The following is a 14,785-nucleotide window of genomic DNA, read 5'->3' as shown; positions in this document are numbered from 1 at the left end:
CCGGGCTGCCCGATGTCGATACATTGGGCAGCTTCGCATCCCCCATAGAAACCTATGGGGGATGAGGCCGGCGACGGTTAAGGGGGGATCGCAGCAGGGATCGGAGATTTAATACATTTGGAGGATACTAAATATTTGCGGTTAACCCCCAAAAATGGATGTTTTCGGGGATTTAGCCGCAAATATTGCTTGATAAATGCTGCCCTCTGAGTGAGGGAGGGTGTCATTGAGAGAAAGGGGGAGTGAAAGATGGTGTTAGGAGCGAATATTAAGTATCCCCCAAATGTATCAAAGGGAGACCGCAGCAGGAATCTCCGATCCCGGCTGCGATCCCCCCTGCACCGCCGCCGGCTGCATCCCCCATAGGTTTCTATGGGGGATGCGAAGCTGCCCGATGTATCAACATCGGGCAGCCCTACATCGCACCCCTGGGCTATTGCCATTCTGATATGGCGATAGCCCATTGTAGCCTACGGTAAGAGGGTTCGGCGGGGGTCAGCGTATTACCGCGCATGCGCAGACCCCCCGGCTTCCGGATCAGGGCTTCGCAGGGACGGACTTCTTTCGGAGCCCTGTCCCTGCGCCCCCATAATGATACATCCCGGCAGTATTACAAGGAACCGCAATGCGATGCCTGGCGATGTCACCACGCCGGCATCGCACATTAATGATAAATGTGCCCCTAGGGCTGAGAGATATAAAGAGAAAGGGGAGAAAAGAGAGGAGAGACAGCATAGGAGGAGAAGGAGGGAGGGGAGAGAGAGCAGGGGATAAAAAAGGAGAGAAAAGGGGATGGTGAGAGGAAAAAAGAGGAAAGACAGGGTGGGGGAGAAAATGTGGGGGAGAGTTAGAGAGAGTGAGGGGTGAGGTGTGCTGTGTCTCCTGTGTGCAGGGGCTACTGAAGTGTGCGCTGGGTGTCCTGCGGGGAGGGAGTGAAGTGAGGAGGGGAAAGAGCGGGGGTAGGCAGAGAGGATGGAGATTAGAGGCATGAAAGCCATCAGCGCCGTGTCTCATGGTTCAATAACACCGGCAGTGGCACTTCTCTTGCGCATCCCTGGCCTGCTCTCCCGTGCGCCGAGTCTCACTGATGCACAGGCAGCTGCCGCTCTACTGTGTGTGGCGTGCCTGCAAGTAACTACCGTGCGCCGGGTGTCTGTGCAGCCGATCTCTGCCCTAGGTGTGCTGTGCGCAGGGGCTCCAGCCTCCTGCAAGCAGCCAGCCGCCGATCCCGTGCGCGCCGAATGTCCTGTGGCATGGGATCCTGCAAGTGAATCAGGAAGCCGCCAATTTCCTGTGCGCCGGGTCCCACCGCTGAAGGTAGACCACGCTGCAGCAGTATATGGGAAAAAAACAAAAGGGTGCAGGGGATAGCCTGCTGGGTCCTTCGGGCCCCCCAAAGGCCCGGGCCCCATAGCAGCTGCATCCCCTGCACCTGCGGTAGTTACGCCACTGCCTCCCGTCTGATTTCCACAATTCATCCTGTTCACTACATTATTCGGTAGTTGCTTCAACTCTCCTTCTGTTGTTCGGTATTGTCTCAGCCAGCTCTTGACCTGTAGATATTTATAAAATTCTCTTGCCTGGATTTCCCATTTTTGTTGGATCTGTGTGAACGTTAATAATCCATGTTCTCCTAGTATGTTTTGTAATGTTTTTATACCTCTAGAGGCCCACGTCTCAATTTTCATATTCGGGATTATCTTTGACAGGGTCTGTATTTCCATATATTTTAAGGGTGCAGTGAATTTCGCATGCGTATTCAAAAACACATCCCATACCTTGAGTGAGTCTTTAGTTGCTCTAAATATATCTCTGGAGCTTGTTCTCATAATTGGTGGGATCCATATTAGGTCCCTAGTTTGAAACTTTCCTAGGGTGCTATCTTCTGGGAGTTGATTGAGTATACATGCATACTGGTATAGTTGTATATCTGGTAGAGCTACCCCCCCCCCCTTTAATTCTGGGTCTTGTTAAATATTTTTTTGCAATTTTTGCCCTTTTATCTCGCCAGATGTACCTGTTCATTATTGTGTTGAATCTGTTTATCCAATATTTTGGGAGTAATCTAGGGATTGCCCTAAACAGATATAATATCTTTGGCAAAAAAGAACATCTTTAAGGTTGCTATTCTACCCATCCATGAAATTTCCTTGTATAACCAATCCTTTAAATTTTTTTCCAACTGTTTTAATAGTGGGGTATAATTATATTCAATCAAGTCCGCCTCTCTGTCAGTCAGGTTTACTCCTAAGTATTTTATCGTCTTTGTTTTCCACTTGAAGCTATACTTGTTTTTGAAATTCTCTATCTCAGCTGGGTTGATATTTATTGGTAGAATCTCTGTTTTGTTTTTGTTTTAGTCTATAATAAGAAACTTTTGCATATTGGTCTATAATTTGGAGGAGGCTGGGTAGGGAGGTTCGTGGTTTTTTAATAAATAGGAGTACATCGTCTGCAAATAATAATGTCTTGTGCTTTGTCCCGTTGAGTATCGGGGCTTCAATTGCCTGTGTGTTTCTTATGCTTTCCGCAAAGGGTTCCATTGATAAAGCAAATATAATTGGTGACAATGGACACCCTTGTTGGCTTCCATTTGTGATAGGAAACCTGTACGATAAGCAAGAGTTATTGAACACATGTGCTCCCGGATCTGAGTATAATGCCATTATGGCTTTTAAGATTTTTCCCATCACTCCAAATCTTTTTAATACTTCCTCCATATATCCCCAAATGGAGCCTATCGAAGGCTTTTTGTGCATCTAGTGACATTATTATTACAGGTTCTTCTTTCCTTATATTGTAGGCATAAAATGAGGCCTTGGGAGGATTTTGGTACTGAATATAGGAGTCTGATCATAGTCCACATTGATAATAATAGGGACTGCAATTTGCAGTGTTAAGGAGTAGTCTGTGAAATCTCCTGTATCTGGCTGTAAGTACATAGCACTGATACATATAAACATATACATAAATAGGCCACTTAATATGCACCAGAAAAACTGTTTGCATTATAAAAGTATTTTGCAATAAGAACATTCAAAAGATCAGTAAAGCAATAAAAAAAACAGGGTGCTCCCACTATAATAGGTACTGTAGATATTTTCTTGAAAAAATGGTGCCGAATGAAGGAGGACTACACCACAATTTAAAAAAAAATAGTGACAAAAAAAAAGCCTGTTGTACGATGTGCATTCAGAACTGTCATAGAAAATACGGGGGGGGGGGGGGGGACATTAGAGAAAATGTCGGTACACCTTTTATAGCTGTCCCTTTTTGTCCCCCGCTTCCCTCCGCTGTGCTGTCCCTCCCTCCCTGCCCTGCCGGGTTAAGAATCAATATTAGTAGATGGCAGATCGGCCTGTGTGGCCGCACCTTTATATTGCATCATCAATACAATCTAATATTAAAGTACAGTAGCATTAGATATTTATATCATGTGCAAAGACTGTGTCAAAATCCAGGGACTGATAGTTGTGTTCTGAAATAACATTCAAGACAAAATTACTGATTATATTTCACAATTTTTATCTTGGGTTTATTATATGTTTAGGTACTTGTGTATTATCTGGGCGCCCAATATATTGCATCGCATGCCACTAGTTAAGGCATGCGATGCGATGCGATTGGGCACGATTTTGAGCCTTTCCCGGGCGGAGTGTACAATTTTAATATTGCGTTGCATCGCATGCCTTAACGTGCTCGCCACACTTCGGGTTGGCGTTAATAGTGGGGTGGCGTTAACAATGGGGGGCCATTTAACATAGTAATCACCCATCAGGGTGGGTGTACAATAAAAAATCGGGTCTGGGGGGGCATTTAACATAGGAATCAGGCATCTGGGTGCCTGTACAATTAAAAATCAGGTCCAATCGCGTCGCATCGCATGCGATATGATTGTATGCGATGCGACACAATTTTTTTAACGTGCGATGAAAAAATCGGGCGCCAAGATAATACACAAATACCTAAGTTTACTCCTGCCACTTAGTATGCCATGACAACCAATCACAATGTAGCTATTAACTTCTAGAAGGTGCTAGATAAATAATAGGCAGGCAACATCTCCTACTGACAAATATATTTGCAATTTAATATGGGGTCTATATACTAAGCCTTGGAGAGAGATAAAGTAGAGGGAGATCATGTACCAGCCAATCAGCTCCTACTGTAACTACCATGTCATAAGCTGTGGGGTTCATTTATCAACGAGTGATAAAACTAATTGTGGATGATAAAAGTTTTTGGTATGATAAATGATTCTCCAGCCAATCATCTCCTAAAATTACTGTTTTTATCATACACAACAAGTTATATCATCCACAATGAGTTTTATCACCCGTTGAGAAATGAGCCCCACAGCCTGTGACATGGTAGGTACAATAGGAGCTGATTGGCTGGTACATTATCTCTGTCCACTTTATCTCTCTCCAAGGCTTAGTAAGTAGACACAATAAATAGTTACTATTGTCACTATGGGCAACATCTCTACTTCTATAACCCCCTCTTTTGTACATATACCCTTCAGATACTGAGGCTGACAATATTGTCAACTACTGTCAGGTGCTTGTATGTTTTGCAAATTTGCAACTTTGCGGATCCTCTAAGCGCCACCCTGCGCCCAGACTAAAGCCTGCCCCCCTCCCTTGGGTGCCGATTTCCTGGCACGCATGCAAATGGATGTTTAGCATAAACATCCATTGGCAGCCTTGCGTGTGGGGGAAAAATCATTTGATGTTCGCCGACCATCGAATGACTTTGCAAGCGCTTGCAGATCTAAGGCACCTCTCTGTGGTCTTACATCTGCGAGCACCCTATGCAGGAAGCGGGCGGGCAGCTGACATCTGCTGACGTCAGCTGTCCGCCCCCCGCACCCGCATCACAGGAAAATGTATATGGAAACGCCCTGTGTTTTATGCGATGAAACGTTAGGCGTTCTCATGGTCTTGACAACGGCCCGCTGCCCCCCATTCGCACTGCTGTGTGCGAGTGGCCAGCAAACAATCAATCCGCCGTGCCCACTCACACACAGAGGCTGCGCATACGCATAAATACATATGCCTAGTCTCTAAAAATCGCTCCCCTGTGCATTCAATTAGAATCACCCCCTATACAGTATGTACGTAGTCTAGTTTCTAAAAGTGTTTTTCCCTGATGAGACAGATACTAACACTTCTGTGGGTAGAGGGGACCACACACAGAGAATTCCTTTCAGTTTGTGAAAACTATTTTAGGAATGAAGGTGACTTTTAACAACAGACCATCTTGTACATAATGAAAACCTGCAAATAAAATCCTAAAATTGGTATTTTGAATCTATAGTTTATCAACAACGAACTCATACCCCTTTCACACTGCAGCTCTTAACCGGTTTATTTTTTAGCCCTTTAAAACGGTTAGAGCTGCAGTGTGAAAGCACCAGTCTGCATTTACCGGTTACAAATAACGGTTCAGAGCCGTTTTTTATGCAGTGTGAATGGCTCTGAACTGGTATATAGGACTCAGGCAGTAGCTATAAGAGCACAGTGCATATGTAATGAGCGGCTCATTACATATGCACTACGCTATCTTATAGCTACTGTCTGTCCTGCTTTCACACTGCAAACCTGCTTGAGACACTGTATTTATGTGCAGTGTGAAAGGGATTTAAATGGTGATATACCGTTTTAAATACCATTTCAAAATACCAGGTCTCAAACATTTAGGCAATGTGAAAGCAGCATAAGATATCTTCCTTTAGTTATGTTATAACAGATTAATAGGAAGCAGCTTACAGTACCACTGTACATAAGACACGCTGATACTAAATGACAGATACATACTTACATACTGTGAAGGAGAAGGCTTTATAAAATTATGAAATGACGCAAGTTTGACGCTAATGATATAAAAGTAACTTTTGGAAAATGAATTTTCTCAGGTTAATATTATGCCTACTGTACAGTACATTACACTTTGGCCCTTATTCTGGTTCACTTGCAAAAGCAAATTCCTTCTCAAATGGACAAAACCATGTTCACTGCAGGTGGGGCAGATACAACGGGGGAAAATACTGCAATTTGTATTCTTATTGATAGCACATCAATACGACTACGAATTGCCGTATTTTCGGGATAGTAAATGTCAAAAATAAGTGTATTTCTGGATACAAATACACCTATTTTTTTTACAAATTTCCTTTAGTAAATTTCCCCCAACATGTGTAGAGAGAGTTATATTTGGGTGGGGTTTTACTTCAAAGAGAGATCTCTATTGCAGTGTAAATATAAAGCAGTCAGTATTTTACCTGCACAGAAACAAAATAACTGCCCCAGATCTAATTCTCTCTGCACATGTTCCATCTGCCCTACCTGCAGTGCACATGGTTTTGTGCATTTGAGAAGGAATTTGCCTTTGCGAGTGAACCAGAATAAGGGCCTATATCTAGAGTCCTATCTAACAACTCTTGTGATGTGTACAATTGAGTGGCTTCTACTGTTGTAGGACTTATCAGGACACTGAGCTATCTTGTAACACATCACTCACTATAAAACATACTGTATATACTGTAGATTTCCTTATAAGCTATTTAATGCACTGCTGCAGCTGTAATTCCCATGCAAACAAGCTAGTTACATACAATAGGCATCACTGCAAATTGGGCAATATACAGTAGATGTGGTTTCCTTTTTCCGCTATTTTTCACTTCTGTTTTTATTTTTGGTTCCTCCAGTCACCTATTTTTTCTCAGTGCAAACAATGGAAACATGTGTATTGCATAAGGGCAGGTACAGTATACAGTTTAGTTTAGGGTGTATTAAACACCCTAAACATGCTTGGGATAGGCATATTGGTATCCTTACAAAAAAATCAAATATGGTTTAAGGTAACATGTTTAAAAAAGGGGCAGACTAGATTGGCCAAGTGGTTCTTATCTGTCGTCAAATTCTATGTTTCTATATTATAACGCACATTGTCTAGAATGGCATAAACACTAATTATAGGTTATATTTAATTGTTTGAATGATTAAAGAGTGTAATTGACAGCTGTCTATGCAGCGATGACAGAATAATGGTAATAGCCAGAAAATAGATAACACTCTTTACTGGTGAAAACATAGAAGTGATTTTATATATAACGGTGCAAACTATATACTATATATATAACTATATCTCAGATGCAGGGGTGGTGATTGGGGTTTGTTACTTCTGCACCTGATGAAGAAGTAATAAACTTTGAAAACGTTTGATCATCACCCCTGCATCTGAGATCTAATTATTTGCTGAGTGCCGCAAGGGCCGGTGCTAGGAACCGGAGTGCCCCAGGCGGGAGGGGTGCCCTGGCGCTCAACTGCTCCACGGGGGGGGGGCTGCAATGTGGCCGCCGGGGGTGTTGCGCGATCTGGCCACCCGGCCGCCGGGGGGTATTGCACGATGGTGCGATGTAGCCGTCGTGCTGCTGGGAAGGGGGTTGGGGGGAGTGCGATGCTCACTTACCTGTGAGCTCCTTCCTCCGGCTCTCCTGCTCCTCTGCTGCTGCTGCTGCTTCTGCGGTAGCTTTCCAGCTCACTACCGCCCTCCACTGGTCGGCGCCCTATGACCAAATGCCTAAACCTGCCTAGTGGTGGCGCCGGCCCCGAGTGCCGCCATCAGTTGCGTTATTTTTTGGATCCCGCAGAGGATAGCTGGGGGGCACGGAGCTTGGATCATTGAATTATTGATTGTGGGTGCTGCATTTATGCTACATCTAGAATATTTATCTGCCTCAGATGTTGGTAGCTACCCCAGCATCACCTATACCTTGGGTGTGAGTGCCAACGACACGGAAAATCAATGTATATGTCCAGTGGTAGGATGTCACTCAGAGTTTTAAAGCAATGATACAGCCTACTTGCACTACAGACTCTGTATAATTGCTTTAAAACTCTAAAGCTGTGTACACACGGGGGCGATAGGGGCTATAATCGCTGGGAATATGGTTGCAGGCGACCATATTGCCAGTGATGGAAGTGTGCCCCGGCAATAAATCGCCGGGTGCGCGCTCCCGTTTTCAGCCCTATTCTAATCGCTGGTCGCAGGAGCTTGCTACTGCGACCAGCTAATTACCTCTGCAGCACCCCCGGCAGAGGTTCCCTTTCATCAGCGACCATCTCTGGTCGCTGATGAAAAGGAGACACTGAGCAATATATTGCTCAGCAATGTATTGCTAGCAATATATTGCTGAGCAATATATCTCCCCCGTGTGTACGGGGCTTAAGTGACATCCTACCACTGGACTTATATATATATATATATATATATATATATATATATATATATATCAGACAATGGACAAAGTGCGCCCTCTTGGAATGTATCCACCACCAATAGAACAAATGGTGACAATGTGGTCACGATACAACAGATTTAATGTATAAAACAGATAAAATATAGCAATAAAACAATTTTTTCATCTGTGTGGAGTCATGGATTCTAAAACGGTCAACATGCACAAAACCCAACGCGTTTCGTCGTTAAAACGACTTCCTCAGGGGTAACCGTCCACAAGCAACTCAATGTATTTCAGTCAAAGTGTAATACAGCTTTCGTTAGAAAGAGAGGGAGTGGATCCTTAGCAGATCTCAATCCTGATGCTTGTCAGCATCTAAAACATGAACAATTTCCATACCAAATGAAGGATGAAAGATGGGGTAATGTCCTGAAGAGATTCAGGATTACTCTTAAGTGTGGTACAAACGGACCTCACTAGTTTTAGTTAAGCAGCCAGATCAGGGACCAGACTCCAGGTACTGTACCTGGAGTCTGGTCCCTGATCTGGCTGCTTAACTAAAACTAGTGAGGTCCGTTTGTACCACACTTAAGAGTAATCCTGAATCTCTTCAGGACATTACCCCATCTTTCATCCTTCATTTGGTATGGAAATTGTTCATGTTTTAGATGCTGACAAGCATCAGGATTGAGATCTGCTAAGGATCCACGATACTCTTTACCTAGAAGGGCGCCCGTCGCGGGCATCGCGGGTACATTTATGTCTGGCCGCGACGCGACCGACGCGATGCCCGCGATTTCCCATTGAAACCCATGTTAAACATGGAAATCGTGTCGGTCGCGTCGCGGCCGGCCATAAATGTACCCGCGATGCCCGCGACGCGATGCTCCCGATTTCCCATAGGAATCAATGTTAAAAGGCGCGATGGACCCGATTTTACTGTTAAATGGCTCAATGGACCCGATTTGGCCATAGAAATCAATGTTAAATGGGCCACAGAGCCCATTAACCCTTAAATGTCCCCCCAATTTTTAACGCCACCCCACGATCCACGCGAACCCGAAGCGTGGCGAGCGCAGCGAGCCCGCGAGGGGCGGCGGTACGCGTCCTCCGACCTTTTCATGCCCTACTATCCACTAGGGCGTGGAGTGAGAATATAATAGTGTGGCGAGCGCAGCGAGCCACCGAGCCCGAAGCGTGGCGAGCGCAGCGAGCCCCGCGAGGGGACGCGGATACCTTCACAGGTAGACGCGTCCCCTCGCGGGCTTCACAGGTGTCGCGTCGCCACGGACACCTGTGAAGCCCGCGAGGGGACGCGTATAACTGTGAAGGTATCCGCGTCCCCTCGCGGGGCTCGCTGCGCTCGCCACGCTTCGGGCTCGGTGGCTCGCTGCGCTCGCCACACTATTATATTCTCACTCCACGCCCTAGTGGATAGTAGGGCATGAAAAGGTCGGAGGACGCGTACCGCCGCCCCTCGCGGGCTCGCTGCGCTCGCCACGCTTCGGGTTCGCGTGGATCGTGGGGTGGCGTTAAAAATTGGGGGGGACATTTAAGGGTTAATTGTGCTTATTTGGGCTCTGTGGCCCATTTAACATTGATTCCTAGGGCCAAATCGGGTCCATTGAGGCATTTAACAGTGAAATCGCGGACAATCAGCCTTTTTAACATTGTTCCCTATGGGAAAATCGCGGTCATCGCGGGCATCGCGGCCATCCCGATTTACCCGCGATGCCCGCGATGCCCGCGATGACCGCGATTTTTACCCCCGACGACCGCGATTTCAATCGCTGGCGCCCTTCTAGGTAAAGAGTACCGGATCCACTCCCTCTCTTTCTAACGAAAGCTGTATTACACTTTGACTGAAATACATTGAGTTGCTTGTGGACGGTTACCCCTGAGGAAGTCGTTTTAACGACGAAACGCGTTGGGTTTTGTGCATGTTGACCGTTTTAGAATCCATGACTCCACACAGATGAAAAAATTGTTTTATTGCTATATTTTATCTGTTTTATACATTAAATCTGTTGTATCGTGACCACATTGTCACCATTTGTTCTATTGGTGGTGGATACATTCCAAGAGGGCGCACTTTGTCCATTGTCTGCTATTCTTCCCCTTTTCCCCCACTAACAGGGGGGACTCACTTAGTTGCTGCCCATACATTTCCTGTAGCGCATTGAAAGGGTACCCTCTCCATATATATATATATATATATATATATATATATATATATATATATATATATATGTGTGTGTATAAGTAGAAAATGGTTTGACTGCTGCACCTTCCGTGTTAAAACGGTTTCTATTGTGACAACCCTTCTTCATTTCTTTCTTGTGACAATATAAACTGTTTTAAACACTGAAGGCGCAGAAGTCATACCAGTTTCTACACGTACTTTATGGTCCTACAGAAATTAGGCCAATTTGAACTTCTGTCGACACAGCACAGATTCTGGAGTGTTTATTAATATCTTTTTACTCGTCACCATTATCACTTGTATAACCATGTTCATACTTTATACTATTCACTATTGAAATACTGGTAAACACTAAGGTGGTTATTCTGGTTCACTCTTTCTGACAAATTCCTTCTTAGATGGACAAACCATGTGCACTGCATGGGACAGATGTAAAATTTAAACGAGAGAGATACATTTGGGTGAGTTATTTTGTTTCTGTGCAGGGAAAATATGGACTGCTTTATTTTTACACTGCAATATAGATCTCACTTTGACGTAAAACCCCACCCAAATCTGTCAGAAAGAGTGAACCAAAATAACCTCCTAAGTGAGTGAAAGCGCTGTTTGCGCAATATATATATATATATATATATATATATATACAATCCCAGCGTGGGTGCTGCACTCCAAGAATACGTCTTTCAGTCGTTTAAGCCTGATGACGATGTCACATAGACATTGAAACGTTGCCTATTAAACTTCGTTACCCGACTGAAAGACGTATTCTTGGAGTGCAGCACCCACGCTGGGATTGTGTATGATTTATATTGGTGCGAGCACCCAATCAGCAACATTTAAGGAGGTAGTGCCTGGCCACCCTGGGAGTATATATATATATATATATATATATATATATATATATATATATATATATATATATATATATACTTATCATTCTGGGAATCTCTAGTGCTTTCATATCAATCTTATATTTTGCAAATTTGGCAAAGAAACACTATAAATGGAAAAAATATATAATTTCACCGGAAGTCTTCAAAGCTATTGAAGTGCCTGATTCGGAGAAAGCTAGTGCTTTTCCAACCTAATAACATTCAATTTGCTTATTCATATATTCAATTCATTCTAAGAGCTGAATGTTTGATTGAACTGCTCTGATAATCCATTATAAAGAATACAAGATGAGTAATCCTCAGTGAAGTGGAGATTGCACTATTAGATGTACAAATGACTGAACTGTACATTATTCATATTTGTGAGCTAGAAGTGCAATTTCCAAATGTAGCATCAATAGGTGTGTACTGATTGATAAGTGCTTCTTTCTCTAGGAAGTTATTTATTGTACATATCAACTTTATATAAATGTGTATATACTTATTTCTCCTGGACTTTAAAACATAAAAGTTGCATATCCTGAGTTTCTCAATTTTACTACACATCCATAAAGTTTGATTCGGAGCAGATCCTGATGCTTAATAATGCACGTCTCGCTCTGTTAGGGGAAAGTTAGTGGTTTGCTTGTGCTTTATTAGGGTTTGTTTATGAGACATGAGATTTGGGTGAAAGAAAACAGAATTACTCTACTTCAAGCACATAGCACATTGTCACTGTGTGACATTACTCTGGGCATCACAGGACATACAGTGGCATCACAGGACATACATTGGCATCACAGGACGTACAGTGGCACCACAGGACATACAGTGGCATCACAGGACATACAGTGACAGCACAGGACATACAGTGACAGCACAGGACATACAGTGACAGCACAGAACATACAGTGGCATCACAGGACATACATTGGCATCACAGGACGTACAGTGGCACCAGAGGACATACAGTGGCATCACAGGACATACAGTGGCATCACAGGACATACAGTGGCATCACAGTCCCACTTGACCGGCACTCCCCTGTTGTCAGATGTGTCCTGCTTACCCGGTGCCCCCCTTCCAGGAATGAGTCCTTGTATAGGTAGGGTAGGCAATGAAGCTGGCACTCTTGGATTTATCCAAACAGTATGTATACCCACATGTAAAAGAAGCATGGGGGTGATTCTGATTTAATCGCTCCCCTGCGCGACGTTTCATGACTGCACATGCGCATTAACATTCATGCGAATGTGCAGCCGCTTGTTGCAAACGGCCATGGCAAATTGATTATTCGTCTGCCGCCCGCACACAACACTGCTTTTAAGGGATGCCGGGTGCCGGTCGCAACTATGGGAACGCCCAACAAAATTCCCATGGAATATCGGTGGGGGCACGGGTGCGGGGGGCATGTCAGCTGCCCGCCAGCTTCCCATCCGTACAGGGACTTGCAGATCTAAGACACCAGAGAAGTGTCTTAGACCTGTTTATGCTAAACATCCATTTGCATGTGTGTGGGGAAATCGGCGTGCGAGGGGGGGCATTCGTGTGGGCACCGTCGGCATTTACAGGAGCCGCACATTTCTCAGCTTGGTGGGTCAAATAGAATCACTGTCCCATGTGTATTAAGGAAGGAGCAGACTCCTAAACTATACTCAGAAGTGTGCCCAGGACCACAGAAGTGTTATACCTATGACACAGAAGTGCTATACCTGTTACGCAGAAGTGCTACACCTACAGTATGACACAGAAGTGCTATACCTACAGTATGACACGAAAGTGCTATAAATATGACACAGAAGTGCTACACCTACAGTATGACACGAAAGTGCTATAAATATGACACAGAAGTGCTACATCTACAGTATGACACAGAAGTGCTACACCTACAGTATGACACAGAAGTGCTATACCTACAGTATGACACGAAAGTGCATTAAATATGACACAGAAGTGCTACACCTACAGTATGACACGAAAGTGCTATAAATATGACACAGAAGTGCTACACCTACAGTATGACACGAAAGTGCTATAAATATGACACAGAAGTGCTCTAAATATGACACAAAAATGTTATAAATATGACATTGAAGTGCTCTAAATATGGCACAAAAAGTGCTATAAATATGACATAGAAGTGCTATGACCATGACACAGAAATGACAGTGCACCCAAGTTTCTCACCTCTCAAGGCAGGTGTGGGGCAGGGCAGCTAATCCTTTGCACATGTTGGCTTGTGTTGAGTGTTGCTGATCTTTGAGAAGTAATCTGTAAACTGTAACTTTCTCTCTCTTCAGTGGATGCCTTTGTTTTTAGGAAGCCAGCTGTCTCTGTTGCAGTCTTTGGTGGAAGCTGTATCTGGGTGTCTGATGAAGCTCTGACAGAAGCACTTTCTCTGGTTCTCTCACTAGTCTGAGGTAGTCCCTTATTAGCAGAAGTATATAGAGGTTTAACCCTGGATGTAAGCCAGCCCCTCAACCAATGAGATCCTTCCTTACACCACAAGCCGGAGAGCAGTAAGTTCAGTGCTGTGCTCAGAAGTACAAAGGATGCAGTTAATGACTGTGATGGGATTTGTTTGTGGTACAGGGTCCTATTACATCATTACCCCTACAGATTCACCCTAAAAGTATTCACCACAATGGATATTTCAACTGTTGAACTTAAACTTCACACACATTTCCTGCAGCATTATTTTTTATTCTAACAAAAAAGTTTCCTTCCAGGGATTTGCAGTAACAACTGTTTTGAAACATAAAATTACAATTTTAATTTATCCTTAATATATAAAGTAACATGGTCATGCATGCTATATATCGTATACAACAAGTTAATTTAATTTAATAAATTGTTTAGGGGCCAATCTAATTGGCAATCTAGGGGCCAATCTAATGCAGCATGGATTGCTCAAATATATATATATATATATATATATATATATATATATAGCAAGGTTGTAGCGAAGTACAAGCAGGCAGCGGCACTCAATGGGTTTTCAAAAGGTTGTATTAAATCACTCTCCAACGTTTCGGGGACTAGCCCCTTTGTCAAGGTGCAGGTTGTTCCTGCACCTTGACAAAGGGGCTCGTCCCCGAAACATTGGAGAATGATTTAATACAACCTTTTGAAAATCCATTGAGTGCCGCTGCCTGCTTGTACTTCGCTACAACCTTGCTACCTATTGAAACCTGAAGGCACCTGGGAATTTGCTGTACTGAGCTGGAGTGCCAAGCCGCATCACAAGTTATTTATATATATATATATATATATATATATATATAACAGTATAGACCCGGCACTCGCTCACAGAGAGTAACTTTATCCGGTGCCTGCAAACTCTGACAGGATTGAATGCAATCCAAATAATGCGGCACTTGGCAATGTAGAAAATAAGACTACACACCAGCAAAGTGTGTATATATTAGAGATGTGCACCGGCCACTTTTCGGGTTTTGGGTTTTG

The 14,785-nt window shown here is 43.9% G+C and overlaps 1 protein-coding gene across 1 annotated transcript in view; it reads right to left on the bottom strand.

Moving 5' to 3' along the window:
- RGS5 (regulator of G protein signaling 5) overlaps positions 1-13,752 on the bottom strand; it is a 146,460-nt gene extending 132,708 nt beyond the window's left edge. The window contains exon 1 of the mRNA XM_083156968.1: positions 13,508-13,752. Coding sequence (XP_083013094.1) covers positions 13,508-13,551 — 44 coding nt within the window. The 5' untranslated portion in view covers positions 13,552-13,752. The remainder of the gene's footprint in view (positions 1-13,507) is intronic.
- Positions 13,753-14,785: the final 1,033 nt, after the last annotated feature.

The sequence above is a fragment of the Crinia signifera genome, chromosome 8 (assembly GCF_055691185.1).
Source record: "Crinia signifera chromosome 8, ASM5569118v1, whole genome shotgun sequence".
Lineage (NCBI taxonomy): Eukaryota > Metazoa > Chordata > Amphibia > Anura > Myobatrachidae > Crinia > Crinia signifera.
This window is presented reverse-complemented; position numbering and strand designations above follow the sequence as displayed.